Source organism: Indicator indicator, chromosome 26 (assembly GCF_027791375.1).
Source record: "Indicator indicator isolate 239-I01 chromosome 26, UM_Iind_1.1, whole genome shotgun sequence".
Lineage (NCBI taxonomy): Eukaryota > Metazoa > Chordata > Aves > Piciformes > Indicatoridae > Indicator > Indicator indicator.
The window spans coordinates 3,059,980-3,078,479 of record NC_072035.1 but is presented as its reverse complement, the minus strand read 5'-3'; the positions used below and the strand labels follow the sequence as shown (position 1 = coordinate 3,078,479).

The following is an 18,500-nucleotide window of genomic DNA, read 5'->3' as shown; positions in this document are numbered from 1 at the left end:
AGTTACCGCGTGGCTGAACAGAACCCCAGTGTGCCTTGCAGTGCTTGAGGGATGAATATTGCTACCGCAGGCCTTGTCTGGGTTTTGATTCCTTCTCCTTCACCTCCGCCTCTTGCTTTCCCTGAAAGGTGTGATGCCATCAGACGGTCAATTACCATGCCTGCTTGTGAAAAAAAAAGCTGCTCTTTGTGGCTTTTCAAAAGTTCTGTAGTTGAGGTTTTTCTTTTTCAGTTGCTGAAATGTTCCTTTTTAACCTTGGTGCTTTAAAAGCTCTTGGCATTATTTGTTAGTGGCTTGTCGTGTGTGTTTCTAAAGGACAAAGGAAGTGTGTAAGTGTTCAGGAAACAGTTGGTGCATTGTGGTGTGTGGCTGAGTTCATTCTGGTGCCCCATGCCAGGACTGCCTGCTTTCATTTAGGGCTAACATTTTCCTTATGTTCTGAATGGACCAGCCTTAGGGCAGAGCTTGAAGCTTGTCATAGGTTAATGTGTTTGGGTTCATATTGAAGTGAGCTGAATCCACTGTGTATATAGCCATCGTTATATATTTATATTTATATATATATGTAAACCACATTTCGTTTTACATGGCATTTAACCAGAGAAAGTAGACTTACTAAATGGAGAACAGTTTATGTGCAGCGAAGTAGATATTTATGTATTCCTGTCTTGAAGTCATTGTGTATCTTGCAACCTCTCCATCTAGTGTTGTGTACTGCCTGGGTTTCAGCACGGGCTGCTCTGTGTGCTTCATATTGTTCCAGAGCCATTTTGCCTCAGTAGGTCATCGTTTGCTCCTAGCTGTGCAGCAGTGTTTCCCTCGATGGTGAAGAGCTTGAACCAGGTGTGACCTGTGCTTGGTGCTGAAGACTTGGACCTTGCTGTGGTTTGTTGGTACTGGAGGAGTGCATATATTGCAAACCTTGAAGATAAGACTCTGTGTTTTTCCGGAAGGTGTCCTGCCTCAGTGGTGCAAGCAGTGCTTTGTCAGGGCTTGCCTATTTCTCTGTTCCTGAAGCACCATCTAAAAGGAGTCCTGTACCGTGTCCTGTATGGCTGCCTGTCAGATGGTACAGCGATGTGCACATGCTCTGGTTAGCCTGGGTTCCAACTGTTGTGCTACTGAGATGCACAGAAAGCTCTCTGGAAAATGCAGGGCAGAGAGCACAACAGGGATCTTCAGGGTGTGGTGAAAGAAAAGGGGGTCCTGCCAAGGCAGGAGATGTGATGGTAGTCAGATTTGAAAGCCTTTAGCTGCTGGGGAGATGGATCTTTTACTGGAGAAAGATCTGCCACAACTACACCAAGTTAAACAAATTCCACCAGTGATTTTTCTTCCTTGTTGATGTCCCATTGGGATACCAGTCTAACACAAACCTCAAGATAGACTTTTCAGTTGGTGTGTTCCTGCAGACTTGCCTTTTTTGTCTCCTTTCTCCTCCACATGCCTTCAAGCATATTACAGCTTGAGGACATGACTGAACTGGAAGTGCAGACCTAAGCTGGAAGGAGATCAGTGGGGCAGAACATCAGCCTCAGACTTGACTCTGACAAAACCAATGTTTGCCTGCTTTGCGCTTATAAATAATCTCATGCTTTGCAGAGGCTGAAGCTTTAATAAGTAATTTAAACAAAGAGTAGTAGGAGGAGAGACAATCCACGTTTAATTCAATTAGCATTGTTGTCCAATGTCATTAATTACTCCCAGACTTGTAATGAGTTTCACAAGAGTTGATACACTTGAGCTTTGTCTGTGCAGAGGTTGGCTGAGGACAAGTATGTCCACTGTTGTAGAATCCAGCCTTTGTGATTTGCAAAAACCTTCAAATTTGCTGTCTGACAGTAGCCTGGAGTAAGCCTGAATAGCCTGCATTGCAATCTACTGAACAAAGAGTATCTCTGGGAGAATGATGATTCAATGTACATGTTTTCAGTGGGTTTGAAGAGGGACTGTTGTAGTAGAAGTAATAATCTCCTGCAATTTTATATTATTTCCAGTCTGGTTTAAATTGTTTCATAGGCAGAGAATAAAGAACTTTGTTTACTGTCTTAAAGTAGGATGTCTAATCCTCCTGGGGGAGGTTATTCTTTTATTAAAAAATAAAATAGCTACTTGGATGGAAATACAACTCCTAGGAATTGGAATGGTGATGATTATAGGAGCTGTAATATTCTAATGCAAAATAAGCCCTAGGAGATATGTGCCCTAAATGGTAAATCATCCTGTTTTTTAACAGAACAAGAATTACTGTTATTTTATGATTTCTGCTTATTTTACAAGGTCTTTAGCTGTTTCATCTGCACTTAACTTTTACAGGCTAGGGAGAAATTGATTGTTGTTTTGCTTTTTAAATAGCTTGAGTTTTTTAGAGCACACTGGAGGTGCAAGCATAGATCAACATGATAGGATTCATTTGGGACTCAGAAAAGTGGGGCAGAAAGGCCATGACTACTGACACCAGATCCAATAACTGAATGGGAATCTGTTCTCTTCATCTCATGGTGTTCTGGAATCTTCTTGGACGGAGATCAAGATCATTGAGAGGAAGCTCATGGGTAATGCTTAACAATTTTGGGGATGATACCACCTTGAAATGTGTGTTTATTGCAAGAGAACTTCCCTTTTAGAGGGGCTGTGGGGGATCCCTCAAGGCCCTGAGGGCACTGAGAGACCTCAATGGCCCTGACCAGCTTTATGTGGGGATTCCATCCAGAGATCTGAAAGCTCTACTTATTTAAACTCAGCCTTGAGTCCTCAGTCCAAGCCATGCCTGTGCCTGGCCATGGACCCCAGTGATCCAGACCTGGACCTGCAGACTGACTGCCCAGCCTGAGCTCAGGCCTGCCTTGTCACTGTGGATCTATCTGGCTGTTGCTGACCTGCAGAAGTGCTTCCTAGGATGACCTTGAGCTTCCCTCATCACTTTGTTACTGCTTCTTGGTTAAACTTGGCTGCCATACCAGGTCTGTCGTGCTCACCCTCCTCACCTGCTGTGGAAGTAGGCTCCTGCTTAGCCTTCCAAACAAATTCCTTTCAGTGCCTTGACCCTCAGGGCGCTGCTGGCCATTGAAGCTCCCTGTGTCAAGATTTCTGTAGTTGAGCTATTGTGCCTTGAGTACTTCAAAGGGAGGATCCCTGAAGGAGGAGGGAGCCAACCTGCCGGATTATCAAGGATCCTGACAGTCTTCCATTGAAGAGGGATGGAAGGAAGCTCCCTTTAGAGGTATTATCAGATGCTCAGCTGATGACAGGGATTCCTGTGACATGGCAGATCCCTTTTGTGCTGGGGAACACCCCCCTTCGTGTCAGTAGGGGAAAGACCACAAGGTCTTGGCCAGTTACAGAAAAAGAGGAATTGTCTGGTTGCTTTTGGTTTGAAGGCCCCCAACAAGGCCAGTGAATGAGCGTGTGTTGTTCTAAACTGGAGTTACCTACCTCTAGCAGGCAGGGATTTACTGATAGGATTATTCGTTAGGGGTGTCAGGTTCCAACTCTGGCAACTTGTGTTTCACTTTGAATAATTAGACTTACCTGCCAAATGTTTGGAATCTGAGATGCTGAGATGTGTTTAGCAAAAGAGCGTCCTAAATACTGACTCAGAAGCTGAGCACAGAGGAAGGCAGTTGAAAGGGGTACTGCGTCCCAGTTTCTGCGTTTTCTGATGACCTAAAATCCTTAACGATGGGAACTAAAAACAGATAAATCTTTGCATCTTTTCTACATTAATGTTAGCTTGTGAAAACTCCAGATTAGCAATGTGGAGAAAGTACTGGTTTTGGAGATCAAAGAATCACCTCCTTAAACTAAATTAGAGCCTAAACTGGATGTTACGCTGTCCTCTTTGCTCACTACATCCCTTAGTAGCTCACAAAGTAAGAAGGAAAAACCAAGATGAGTCTGGCTAGTTGTCTGTATGAAGATATCTACCTTGAATTTTGCAAGCTTTTATTCTTTTTGATGCTTAGAACAGTCTCTTGCTAACAATAGTTTTCTCTTGTAGGAATTCAGGTCTGTACCATATCTTCCTGAATCTTCGTTTTAGAAGCAGCCAAAGGATGAAAACTAGCACAGTCCTCATTTAAAGTCAGTATGCCCTAGCTTGCAATTCGCTCATGTTTAAGTGCCCAGATTTAAAGGTTTCTTTTGCCCAGAGGCAGTCTGAATACAAAGGGAGACTTTATTTTTCTTCATAAAGAAAAAGTTCTACAAAAGCCCAAAGAGCAAAATACTTCTTTCCACCTTCCATCTCCTCAGGTTTATTTTCTCAAGCAGAGTTTGCCTCTGAATAATCCAGAAGGGAATGAAGAGATGTAAATTCATGCAGTGACCTCAAGATGCAGCTAGATATTAGAGTGATGGATGTCTGCTTGTACATATGAGTGTGAAAGGAGTGGTAAGGTCCTACCTTGAAGCAGTTTTGGCATTTTCATACCTTGGAGGTGATGATGTGGTTTACAGGGACAGGTTGGAAAAAATCTCACTCTGTAACTGATTTCTTTGCTGTTGGTAAGGCTGGGGGTGCATGAAGATGAATAGAAGTTCTGAGTCTTTACTGTATTGCAATACAGTATAAATTCTTCTGTTTAGTGGGTGGTTTTACTGTGGCTGAGGTGTCGTGGTTTGGAGAGGGACAGGAGTTGGGGTTAGAATATAGTATCTTCAAGAAAAACATGAAGGGCTTCATATATTTATCCCAGGAGCTAGTTTCCTTCTGAAGATGTGGGGCAGAAGACATAATGTGACATCTGAGCTCTCCCATAAAGCATTCAGTGTGTTATCTTAAGATAATGGCCATAACAATGAAGTACTGCAGACTGGAAGAAGTGATTTTCACCAGGATTTTGGAAGCCTTATTCCCATTGATTTTGTAGTCTGAGTTATTCTGTGGTTTCAATAGTAGTGAAAGTAGTGGCTGCTTGTGTCACCTCTGGTGATCCAGAGTGTGTTATCTCTGAAGGCTGTCCTTGTTGCATTTTGACTGAGATGATTGCCTGAGGCTTATTGTTGTGGTCTTGATTATTATTAGCGCTTACGTGAAAAGGGAAGTGGCTTCCTTACTGAATTTCCAAGTTCCAGAATGTCAGAATACAACTGTAAGTAAAGTAAACAGAACAGGGGCATCTCATGCTTATTTCAGAGAAAATTCTGGCTCATGCAAGGATTAAATGACACTTTTCACTGTGGAGCTTAATGACACCTCAGTACTCTGCTCCTGCTCAGCACCATAAGGTCACTTGGGAAGATACTGTCCTTCAGGGCTTGCATAAAACATGACTCAGCAAAAGGAGCAATCCAGAGTTCATCTTTGGAATGAAGTGCAATTTTTTCTAAATTAAATACTGCAGAATATAAGATTGCAGTTCTCCGGTGGTGAAGCTGCTCACAGAGAGAGAATATTTAAACCTTGATGCGATTAAAGCCATCATTTTGTTCTCCTGTGATGTGAGCAGGTATACTGAATGTGCTCCTGGTATTTTCTTTAAGGAAAATGTGTTCAGCCTGCAATTTGGGGCACTAGGTCAGAAAATAAGTGTTGTGCTGATATTTGTGTGTGTGTGGATATTCACTAATAAAGGATATTCCTTGTGTGCCTGTTTGACAAGATGTGCAAACAAGAGCCCTGCTTTGGCTTTGAGGCCTGTGTAGCCCGATACCTTCAGGGCTTATAATGAAATGAACAATCTGTCATTTCATTTTATGGAACTGAGGATTCATAATGCTGGGGAAGAGTCTTTCTTCTCAGGGTGCAAGCCAGTTCTTGCTGTGAAACTTCTGAAATACATTCATCTACCAAAGGAGAGCTTCTCTGATTTCTGTGCTGAGATACAATTGGGTAAGAAAAAGGAAAGGACAGGCATTAGTGCTGGGGAGAAACAGAAATGTGCCCTAAGGGTAGAACCAGCCTTTGATCTGCTTTCTGTTTAGTGTTTATGTCGTCTATCTGTTATAAATTTTAAATAAACTTATAACCAGTTAGCTGTTCCAGACTTAGTGAAGGGAGGGTGGCAGAAGGATAACATTTCCCATGATTCAGCTATTAATCTCTAGCTATCTATTTCCTTAAATTATCATTGCTTTGGAGAGTTTGAGGAAGGTGTCAGTTTAATAGTAGGTCTTGATGTTTTATAGCCTTGTGTAGGCTGCAAATGAGTGTATTTTACCAAATGGAAATAAACTTGTAACAATGTTTAAGATTAACCGCTCTGAAAGGCAATGGTCCTGTTCACTGTGGAACAGAATGAATGTTTCTACAGACAAAAATTCCACTCCTCCTACACTGGGCACTGAAGAGAAAGCTTAAAGCAGGTTTAACTATAAGGTTAAAATGTCTGTTCATCTGTAGTAAGTTACCTACAAATTTGAAGTTTTGATAGATGCTTCACATGATTTCCACTTACTGAGCTGAGCCCAACTTTCTTGAGAGAGCAAATACTTCTTTCTCTGAATGTCTACTTGCAAGTTGTTGGGCAAAAGGTGTTTTTTCAATTGAGAATGCTCAAATCAACAGAATAGTTAATATTATGATGGTAGAAGCAAAAAGCTAATTTATTTTTTTTGCCTGCTGCTTTAGGAACAAAGCCCCAGTAACCAGACATCAATAGCAATGATGCAAGAGCCTCAAGAAATGGTGGAAGAAACAGTCACTGTGGAGGAAGACCCAGGCACTCCCACTTCCCATGTGTCTATTGTCACTTCTGAAGATGGTACCACAAGAAGAACTGAAACCAAGGTGAGAGGTGAATAACCAATGAGAAAATGGCAAAATACCACATAATAAAAAAAAAATGAAGTAGCATGAAGCAGCATGAACAATGACAATGATGCTGTTGTGATCTGCAGGGATTTTGAATGTTCTATTTGCCAGTAAAACTGAGTTCAGGGCTTTTCCAGTTTCACCTCTATGTCTACTTTTGGTCCCTATCAGCTGTGTTGCTTAGTTTGTGACTTGTTTGGAAGAAATGCTGGTTTCTTCTTAGTGGCAGCAACAACTACTGTTACTTACAGGAAGGAAGTGATAAAATTACAGTGGGGATGGACACCTCTTTATATGTGCTAACAGTAGTGCATAGTTTTAGGAGACTGTAAATGTAGATATGCAAGTGGATAAAATGATAGCTACCACTGTAAAAATAGAGGAGAGGCCATGCAGTGGCCCTAGATATCAGGACCACAGGGAATGAAATAGTTTCTGAAATAGTCATGCCATTGATAAGGCTGGCCTGTGTGTTTGTCCTAGCCTAAAAGGTGAGATTTTCTCCTCTGTGTGGTATACCTGCTATTTTTCCATCTTCCCATGAGAAAAGACAGTGACAGCTTCAAAACAGGCATTTTGTCTGCATATGGGAGAAGAAAAGTGAAAAAGCAGCAACCCCAGAGCTACTGTTCCATTTCAAACAGCAAGGATTGCTGCTATTACTGGAGTTCATTTCAGACACTGAAGTGTGTCCAGAATGCGGGAGTGTGCGTAGTTGTCTTGCTCTGCATTCTGGTTGTTTCAGATAATGCCACTGACTTCAACTTAACATGCTATCTGGAGAGGTTTCCTCATTCTTCATTGCTAAAAAGACCAACTCTTAAAATAAATTAAAATAATAATAGTAATAATAAAATGCAGTTGTTGAGTGAAGTGGTCCTGTAACGTCAGGGTTGGCTTGGCCCTAACTCTGCTGGAAGAGGTGCTGTGATGTTGCTAAGCTGGTAGTTGTCTCAGGAAGGGCTTTGTTTTGGGTTTTTTTTGTGCTGTGCTAATATGGCATGGATTTAACAGTTCTTAGACATGAATCTGAGATCAGACTTTATTGTTTGGTTTAATCATGTTGGTCTTTGGTTTGCTTTTTGTTTTGGTAGGGAATGTGAAAAGTATCACTGGGGTTTAGTAGCATCCCTTAAATGTCCTGGAGTTAATTGGCATTGACTTACTATCACTTCTAATAGGTACCATCATAGTGCTATTATAAATCATACTGTTGTATTTAGAGCCTTACAGAGAAAGGTAACTCTGTGCAGTGGCAAAGTTCTGACCTTGATGCTCAGATGAGGACAGCAAAGAAAAGCATTTCTCTAGGGTGAGAGGTGCAAGCACATGTACTGAGCGTGCTCTGTGCAGTAGTAGGATTTTTGTTGAGCCCAGAAACTGCTGTTCTCTGCCTATGCAAGTTCCCTCCCTGACAGGAAAAACCCACAGCAACAACAAGAAAACAACAAGGAAAAAAACCCAAACACAAAAAAAATCACACCCAAAAAACCCCAACCCAAACCAACAAACAGAAAACCGACACCAAAACACCAACCAAAAAGCTCCAAACCATGCATACAAAACACCACACATACAAAAAAAAAACCCCAAACCCCACACATCAAAACAACAGAACAAAAACACACACACAGACAAAACCAACCAACCACACACCAAAAAGCCCTCCACCACAAAACCCACAAACCCCCCAAAACCCAACCAACCAAACAAAAACCCCACATGACTAATATGGCCTTGCTTTTAGTGTTCACATACTCATGCTTGTAAATGAGAAACATTTCCTTTGGTGGGAATCCTCACGTGTTTTTTCAGTAATAGCTAATATGTTACTTAATACAGGTAGTGTATATTTGTCTCACAAAGAAGCTGGCAGCAGCACAGGATACTTCCTTTGACTGAGTAAATAACACAGGTCATGGGTTTTTAAGAGCCAAAGAGAGCAGAGATGTTTTCCAAATGTAAGCTTTCTTTGCTGGATAGTTGATGTGGGGATTAGTCAGTCTAATGCCATTGAGTGTGCATTTTTTGATTCTTCAAAAGAAAATTTTCCTTTATTTTTGCTGAATTGTATGAATCTTTAGCTCGCTGGAGAGTGATGCCTCTGAAACACCTCCTGAAATGAAGCATAGCAAAAGCCATATCTGTGAATGCTCCTATGTACTGCTGTTCCTTTATTCCCCTTCCCCCCATTGTTTCAGATTTATAGAGATTATTCTCTTCAGCAGTATATTAAGTAAACAACCTTAATCTAGAAGCACTGACAGTTTTGCTGTGCTTTTCCCCCCACATCTTTGAAGCTGCTTGTAGCAGTGAAGCAGGAAGAAGGCATAATAGAATTTACTATTTGACATGTTTTAAATAGAGAACATCTGCCTTTTCAAAATGAGGTATCTCAGAGTCATTTTCCTCAAACTGTTATTCTCTTAGTACTGTACTAAGTCCCTACATACCATTCACTGCACAAAAGATGTAGCAGATAATACTTCATTTCAACTTTATAATCTGTCTGGAAGCCAAATACCTATCGTGCTAAAACAGTGAAAGTCACCTTGGGGAGACACTGCTGCTTCTTGCCTGTCAGCTGGATCTCTGCCACGTGTTACAGGGAGCCTGTTTGGAAGTGGCTCAAGAGAACTCCGTAAAGCAAATTAGATGTGTGTGTGTGTGCTTGTGGTGGTGTTTACTCTTTTCTTCCTTCAGGCACCTTTTATCTTTGAAATGCTAAAAGATTGAAGCAATTTAGGTCATTTTTATTTATTGAAAATGATGGTTTATGATAATGAACTGTGAAATCCATCTGTGTACAAAGTTGTTTAATTTGTAGTCCATCCCTTTGCTTGGTGCTTCTTAACACCCAGCAAGGCCAGATCTTCTCCAACAGCCATAAGTGCTGATTCCACTTCCTAGTGCCAGCAACAGCAAAGTGCTTGTGACTGAAACTCTTCAGTTGTGGCAGTGCCAGGTACCCTGAGGTGCAGTTCTTTGAAACTTTGTGGAAAAATTCAAAGAAATCAGGTAATAGAGCAGGAATGGGAGAAGTTGAGGGCCCTTTCAAAATGTCAAACCTCAAGCTTAAAATTGAAGGGGAGAAATTTGAGCTGTTGTTTTGAAAACCAACAGGGTGAGTTCTTACACAGCATTTAATAGAAAAGTAATAGCTTCAACCTGCTTGGGTTGATTAACTTCTGCAGTCTGCAGTTGAAAAACAAGCTCTCAGAAATGTCAATGCTTTTATCCTCATGCATTTCCCCTCATTTTTTTTTTTTTTGGCTTATGACATAGTTTCAACAAAACTTTTAGCCCAGTCATCTTTTATAATTCACTTAATTTGTCAAAATTTAAAAAAAAAAAAAAGAAATGACAAAACAAAACCAACCTCAATAACAAAATAATAGAATGGCTTGAGTTGGATGGGACCTTAAAGATCATCAAATCTCTGAACCCCTGCCATGGGCATGAACACCTCCTACTATACCAGCTTGCTCAAGATCCCATTCAACCTGGCTTTTAGCACTGCTAGTCTTGGAGCAAAGGCAAAATTACAGGTACCTGCTCGCTTTAACAGCCATCACAGCACTTGTCTTTCCTTCTCTTGTGTCTGTGCACCTGGAGGGGTCTACTTGTGACACCTGCACGTGCATCCAGTAAGTCCAGTTGTTGGATCTTTTCATGTTTGCTCTCCCACCCTTCAAGAAGAACAGAAAAATGAGGGACAGAAAAATACAGGAGCTGCTTCAAATCCATGAATATTTCTTTTGTGTTCTGTTGGCAAATAGCTTTCCAGAAATACAATTAGAGAAAACATTATCCTGGGGCCTGCAGCAATTATGTTGTTAAATAATTCCACTATCTGCAGGGGAGAATAAGAGTAAGGTCAGTAAACCTGGAATGTACTTCTGTGTTGGGGTGGAGGGAGCAGCAATGACAGCACTAACTTTGCAGGCTTTGTTTGCAGAGGGCCTGAATAAGTTGGTACGTGAGAATTTCTTTTGCTGTGGTTGAAACTTTAATATTTTTTACAGGGAATAAAGAGCTGCATTTGAGGCTTTCACCTGGTACTCTGCAATTGTAGCATTGGAACAATTGAGCACCACTGATTTGTAATCAAGCTAAAAAACCCCTTTAAACAGATTTTCTTTAGAGATGGAAAGTAAATGGGAAGTCAGATGACACCCTCTCAAAGTAACTTGTATCTCTCAGTTTTTCATTAGAACATGTCTGTAGCGGGGAATTCATGCTGCTAAATCTTTCTCGAGATGGGGTACATCTGGAGGATCAGGTGTCTCTCAGATAAGAGAGTCTGCTGGGACTCCCATTTGGAATAGCTTCATTCTCTCTGGCTAATGCATCAGTATTAAGGAAACCACAAAAAATGCTGGGAGAGCAGATTGCTGTGCTGTCAGCTGTTCTTTTAAGAAATATAAATACAACATTCCCTTGAGCTGGATTTCCAGAAATAAAGATGGGTGGGTGGGGTGATTTTTGGTTGTGGGGGTTTTGTTTGTTTCTTTGTTTTGTTTGCCTTTTCTTTTTCTTTTGGAAACCTAATACGTGGACCTTCCTCTCTGTGCTAATTGCTTCCAAAAAGCTTCTCGTTATTGTCCTGCAGGAAGCAATGTCTGTTTATCACATGATAAATGCTGTATCTCAGTGCCTACTCCTGACAAACGAGGCATGAGTGAAATACTCTCTCAAAATATAGAAAGGCTAGGTTTGATTGCCCCACCATAACACCCTTAGCATTACTGACTGTTTTTATGCTATGAGAAATGTCTTCTTTACTGCTTGAGTGAAATGTTCCTTTTTATGTGTCTGACAAGGGGGGCTTGATTCTTTCCACTCATTAACAATGAGCATTCAGAAAGTAATAGAGGTGAAATTGTGCTAACATTGGTAACTTGTTCTTACATGTGCTGACTGGCTTGTGAAGAAACTGCAAATGAATCTCCTGCATTCTGTCTTGGTCATATGAAAAACTCCAAATCTTTGTAAATACTCTGAGAGCACGGTGGTAAATTCATTAAGTGACTGGTAGGTCATGAATTGTCTAGGAATTGATTTTCATAGCATTCTGAAATTCTTGTGCCTTTTTTGTGTACATGTGCTGACTATTGGTAGACAATTGTCCTTGCCATAACATTCCTGTGTTGTGTTACCTCATCCTGTTTGACAATAACAACGATTGTTACAAAAAATTATACTAAAAAATGAGCAAGAGTCCAGAACTGACAGTTGGAATGCTAAGACACAGCAGCAAAGCCTTTGTCCAAGGACCCTGCAGGTCAGAGCTTGTTGCTGCAGCTAGATATGGTGTATTAGGTTATTGTATTGTCTGATCTTGACAGCTGTATGGAAAATTACGTGTGACAACTGTGCATGCATGGCAACATGGGTCTTGAAAATCAAAACTTGGAGTTAGATTTAAAATACTTGGCTCCTGTTAAGTAATGCTGAAAGAATAGGCCTTATGACATAATGTGAGTGCTCTTCTTGGCGTCTAGAAGCTGTCTCTTTTTTCCTTCCTGGGCAAAATTATCCGTTTCTGATTCATCAAGCTGTTGAAACGCCACCTTGCATCCTGTTATTCCCATTACTGGTTCCCAAATTCAAGAATGCACAAGCCTGGCACTTTGCATCCAAAGCTGGCATGTTCCAGGCCTGAGAAATGCTGCTGTTTCTACTCTTATGAACATACTTCACTGAATAAAGCTGTTGTTTCAACCCTCAGTAGGAGAATACTGAGCTGTGTTGGCTTGTGCCTATCCTCTTTTACAAAGAGCTACTGTCAGCTACACCAGCTGTTTTGCTGCCCACTATTGTAAATGCCATGGCAGTTCTCATGCTAGGAGCTGAGTGTGAAGTAGAAGTGATGTGTACAGGTAATAAGCAAAAACTCTTCTTGGATTCTAGGTCATGAAAGAAATGTTTAGTTTGCAGTTTCTTTCAGTTATTAAGACATTTACTTCAGATAAAAAGAAACAAAGGAAAAGCAATTTGGAGATGCAGAAGCTAGCATCTTCCCTGATGGTTCTTTGCTAAGGAAAATGCCTTTGGTTTGAAGAGGAAAATTCTTTCCTCTCTGGCCCAGATTAGATACTACAGTCATGTGGGTACCTGGCTATGCTTTATTCAGCATTGTGGTGCTGTTTAATGATGCTGGTGGTGGAGAGCCATTTGTGCTGCTTTCAGTCTTGCAGGATTTCATTACTTCATTAGGCTGAAGTATCATTTGCCCACAGATGTCTCTAGGAAAGGAAATGCTGTTTGGGTGATTTGTTTTCTGTTTAGGGTTTCTGTGTGAAAACATCTGGATAGAGGACATGTTTGGAGCTGCTTCAAGAGATGTATTCTAATTATTTTGTTTTAGCAGCAGCTTGGGTAATCTAGTGGCAATCTAAATGTTTAAATCAAAGGCTATAAGGTCAAAATATCTATTTGGACTTCAGAGCCACTGAGTGATCCAGGAATACATGTTACAGTTACTGCTTCTTCTGATGTGTGCATTTCATTCTGCAACTTACATGAAGAAAACTGTAGTTTATTGATGCTTCCTTTACCTCTGTAATACTTTAAACCCCATATATCCCTTAACAATTTGGTTTGTGTTCCTCCTGCCCCTGTATGTAATTCTCCTTCTCATCTTCATGGGTGTCTCGTTTTGTTGCTTGGTTGTTTTTTGTTAGAAAGGGCTGAAAATTGGCAGTTATTAGTGTTAGGGTAACTTTAACCTTTAAAAAGTAATGTATTAGGGTTAGGGTAACCAAGATTAGGTTGACTTCCGCTTGTCTTTGTGTTCTCCCCAAATGACCTTTTACTGGTCACTCTGGAAGACAGTACAGAAGTTAATAGACCTCGGATACCAACCAAAACAGAAGGCCTTTTGCTGGTTTGTAAATAGTAGTGGTGTTTGTCTGGCACTTACACAGATTACCAGAGCTTTCCCATGAGGCAGAACATTCTCAGAGGCTCTTGAGGCCTTTTTGTTCATGCCCTTTAGTAAGGAACCCTGAACGCAAGTGCCCTCTGGACACTTAACAATTTCCAGTTTTTGTCACTTACTGGAAATAGTCTGATTCTATCTGTTGAAATGTGATTTGTGGAACAAAGATAAAGCTGTGTTTGTGTACATATTTTCCTTTCATGTTTTACACAAGCTTGTCTAGACCAGTGTGTTCCGGGGAGCTGCAAAAGCTGTGTGGCATTACTGTTCATTACTGCAAATTTGTTAGTCACCAAAATGATGCAATGACAACAGCTACCTGTTCAGCTTCTATGGTGAGGGTCAGACATAAGCAGGTCTTAAAAGAGAAAACAGTTGCCCTGTCTATAAGCTAGAAGCCCCAAATGTTTGTGTTTGAGATCTTGGTTTCCTAAATATTGCTACCAAATGGGAGCTCCATCAAGTTGGTACACGATGGTGCAAACTTGATCCAGAGCAGGTGGCAGCCTACAATACAGGAGTCTGTATTTCTGTCAAACCAGAAAATGTGATGTGGTATTTCTGGTAATTGTGGGAGGACAGGCTGTGGCTCCTCAACATCATAAAACCTACTCTAGGAAAGATGCCTCCTGAAAACATTTGGGGTAAATCTGAACTGGTGTGATAACTTTGCTTGCATGCACTGTCACATGGTTGAGACTTGATCTTGGGAAGAAATTCTTCAGTACAAGAGTTAAGAGCCTCTGGAATAGGATGCTTAGGGAGGTGGTGGATGCCTCCTCCCTGGGAGTGTTCAAGGCCATGTTGGATGAGGCCTTGAGCAGCGAAGTCTAGTTGAGAGGCATCCCAGCCCATGGTGGGAAGGTTGGAGTAGATGGTCTCCATGGTCCCTTCCAACTTAAGCATTCTGTGATTCTGTGCTTTTGATTTGGTACTAAGGGCCCTACAGTGCACTTGACTCTGCCTCTATGACCTGTATTTTCAGTTTTTGATAGAAATATTTTGCAATTATTAATTCCTAAACCTGATAGGTGAACTCACGAGTATACCAGTGCTTCCATTTAACAGACATGTCATGTAGAATGCTTTGTGATGCTCTCTCCTTTTTTCACTGTTCTACCTCCTTGTGTGTCTCATCACATTGTGCGGTAAGGAGAAAATGAAAATAATTATTTGCCATTTTTTCACAGGTTACCAAAATGGTCAAAACAGTCACGACAAGAACAGTGCGCCAGGTGCCGCTTGGCCCCGACGGCCTGCCCTCCATGGACGGCTCATCTCCCATGGGCAGCTACACAGATTCCATAGACAGAAGGTACATGAAGAACGGGGAGCGGTACATCACACCACAAGCATCATCCACCTTAACCAGATCTTACAACAACTACAGTGATCCTTACCCCGAGAGCCACGAAGGCCAGTACCGCCCCTACGTCAGCCACGATGGCTATGGAGAGCTGTCTGATAACTACGGCAGCTTGTCTCGGGGTGTCAACTACCGGCCTCGCTATGCCTATGTGCCAGGAAACACTTACAGGCCGGATGACGGTAGCTTCACTTTGCCAAGCAGAAGGGATAACTATGGTCCTGTTGCCCAGCCTCAGGTGCCAGTGGGTAGCAATGTTGACTTGAACCGCTCCCAGCCAGAACGCTTCCAGCCGGAGCCCTATGGACTGGAAGATGATAACCGCAGCCTTGGAGTAGATGATGAAGGGTATGAACTGGATCCTGATTACTCCACTGTGAACCGGAGGACGTCTGCAGGTGTGCCAGAGAGAGGAAGACCTCCCAAAGGAAGGTAAAACCCATTTGTTTTTTATCATTCTAATCTGTAGCTGCTTTGCTTATTTGAGCTCTTAATGGTCTGGTAAGTTCTGGAATTGTTTGACTGACAAATAGGTGGCACCTCCCCATTTCATTAGCTCAGAAATGACTGCAAAATGCACATGAAAAACACAATAGTAAGGGTGCTGCTCAAGAGCCTTTTCACTGTGTTTTGAGGCTGCATAATTTAGGTTGAATTCAGAAAGAAAGCAGTAATCTTGTGGAAGAGGACTAAGTTACTTTTTTTTCCTCTTCCTAAAACAAAGAGTTGTGACTACGTTGTGTCGTCCTAGAGCCATCTCACACCAGCAAGGTGAAAAGAGGGATTTGTAAGCCGTGAGACTTCTGGCAGGTCTCATTATGTGCACATCTGCCAAACAAACATTTTGAACAGCTGGCTGGGGTTGCAGATGAGCTGCTACCTGGTGGTGAAGGGATGCCTTGTTACATAAAAGCTGTCTTGTGAGGTGTTTGACAGCCTCAGCTCCTGATCCTGTGCTAATTGCACAGGTCGGCTGCGTGACCAAGTTGTGGTGAACCTCACTGTGAAGTACTTCAGCATTTTGTAAGACCAGATCATTATTTTGTTTTGTGCCTAGAGAAAGAAGAGATAAGAGCATCTGTGGTGCAGTTAATGTAACTGATGTGACCAGTCTCACAAATTACATGTGGTTCAGTCCCCTTTCAAAGGCATGTTCTATTTTATGTCTAATTTTCTGTATTTGTTGTTGTTTGCTGGGCTTGCAGCTATCAGCTCTTGCATTTGGATTTAAAAAATAAATAAGCTTGGGAATAGAGTCTTCTTACTCAGCTGAATGTCATTCTCTGAGTATGAACCTGAAAAATTTGTATATTTTGTTTTCCAAGCAGTGTATGAACTTTTCCATGTACGTACATGAAGTCACACCCTCATGTTTCATGTTTTGATGCAAGTTCAGTTCTCATTCTTACTTTTTTTAATTTAGAGCCGTAAAGAGAGTCTGGAACCCACCTGCCCCTGTGTCTGCAGAATTCTTTATTCTTTAGATTGAATTCTCCTGACCAAGGGCTTCACTTCAGCATCAGTAGCTGTTGGGATTTGCGTGGGCCTTTTGGCTCTTGGAATCTAGGTGTGCTTCAAAGATGATCCAAGGGCTGGAACACCTCTGCTGTGAGGATAGGCTGAGGGAGCTGGGGTTGTTGAGCCTGGAGAAGATTCCAAGGGGACCAATACCTGAAGGGAGCCTACAGGAAGCTGGAAAGGGACTTTTCACAAGGTGTCTAGTGACAGGACAAAGGGGATGGTTTAAAGCTGAAGGAGAGTATGTTTAGACTGGATTTTAGGAAGAAGCTCTTCAGTATGAGGGTAGTGAGACACTGAAATAGGTTGCCTGGGGAGGTTTTGGATGCCTCCTCTCTGAGGAAGTGTTCAAGGTCAGGCTGTATGAGACCTGAGTCTAGTTGAGAGGCTTCCCTGCCCATGGTGGAGAGGTTGGAGTACCGGATATCTGGGGTCGTTTCCAAGCTATTCTGTGATTCTTCTTGGGGATGTTACGTCGTTGATTGTTTCATTTATACATTCATGGCTCTATCTTCCTTCACGTTTCTGGATGTTCATTTTAAAGCTAAATGGAGTCAAGGACCTGTGAATTCTCATCTATATTAAGAAAAATAAATAAAAAAGAGGGAAAAAATATCAAGGCATATCTCCCAGAGCTCCTGTGAGTCCCTTTTGACGTCTTTGATCTTGCAAGCTTAGCAACCAGTGGAACCACATCAGCATTTATGGGGCTAAAAGGAGTATCTGCAGCCAGTAGGTGCCAAAATACTGATGGGTCCATCAGCTTTGATTGTTGTTCCCTTTCACTTAAGCAAGTTTACAGTTCTCATTAATAACAGTCAGGCAGCAGTGCTTTTACATTTTTATTAAAATGTTTCCAACTGTATGCCTGATGATTAATTAAATGTATTCTTAGAACATACTATTTGCATTTTTCAAGTTTGTTGGATTTTTAAAGCATCCCTTTGATTTATTGTTCCTTGCGATTTGGGTAGGACCAATTCACAATTTTTGTTTTACATTTCTTTTGTTGTGAGTTTCTTTTCTGTATTTAATTTGACAAGTAATTAGCCTGACTGTGACAGCAAACATTAGCTGGTGAGAACATCAGAAGATTGCATGGGGGCTTCTTCCTAAGTAGGTACTTTTTGACATTTCAAATAAATACTTAACAGTTCAATAAACCTGCGTTTCAGATCTGCCACTGATCTGCAGGAAACTAAAGACTACAAATGGTGCTTTGTACTAGAAGAAGGTAATTACTACTTGATTATTCCTCTCTAGGATTTTTTAAATCACTTGGTCTTAGTAAAAATTATTAAATAAATGTGATAAACGGATAGCACTTTTGATTTTTAAAGTTGTATGTCTGGAGCAGGTATAATAACACTGCTGGAAGCTTTTCTGCACACACTGACACTTAGATCAGGTGTCTTCCGTCATGTTGGGAATGGATTCTTCTGGTGGCTAAATCATTGCAGAAACTTAAGTTACTCTCTCATTTTCTCCCCAGTAAGTGCTGCTCTCATTTGTTAGTAGTTTAAAGGTAAATTAAGGATCCTTACTGTCAATTCTTAGTTTTGATGCTGTTCTGAGAGGACTGAATGGAGGTTTCTCATCTGAATCTGTAGTAGCGAACCTCACCCCCCTACATGATAAGGAGGCAACTCAGCTGTGTTTGGAGGGGAGCATGTTCAAGGGGATTGCAAGTACAGATTGTTCTTTCCATCCGTTGCCTGCTCCATTTGATCAGAGATAAATATCTGTTGTGCCTACCTTCTTTCATCACCAGCCTCAGCAGAGGATTCAGTCCAGTTTTGAATGCTCTTGTGTGTCTTCCTATGGGGAAGCAGAGCCTGGCAAAAGCAGGACCTCATTCTACAAAGACTTTAGAGTTCCTCTTCAATTTGGCACAAGTTCCCTACTGAAATACCAAGCCT

At 41.4% G+C, this 18,500-nt stretch overlaps 1 protein-coding gene across 1 annotated transcript in view; it reads left to right on the top strand.

Annotated features, from left to right (window-relative positions):
- ARVCF (ARVCF delta catenin family member) overlaps window positions 1–18,500 on the top strand; it is a 151,864-nt gene that overhangs the window by 62,225 nt on the left and 71,139 nt on the right. Inside the window, exons 3-4 of the mRNA XM_054392879.1 lie at window positions 6,572–6,730; window positions 14,888–15,495. Coding sequence (XP_054248854.1) covers window positions 6,572–6,730; window positions 14,888–15,495 — 767 coding nt within the window. The remainder of the gene's footprint in view (window positions 1–6,571; window positions 6,731–14,887; window positions 15,496–18,500) is intronic.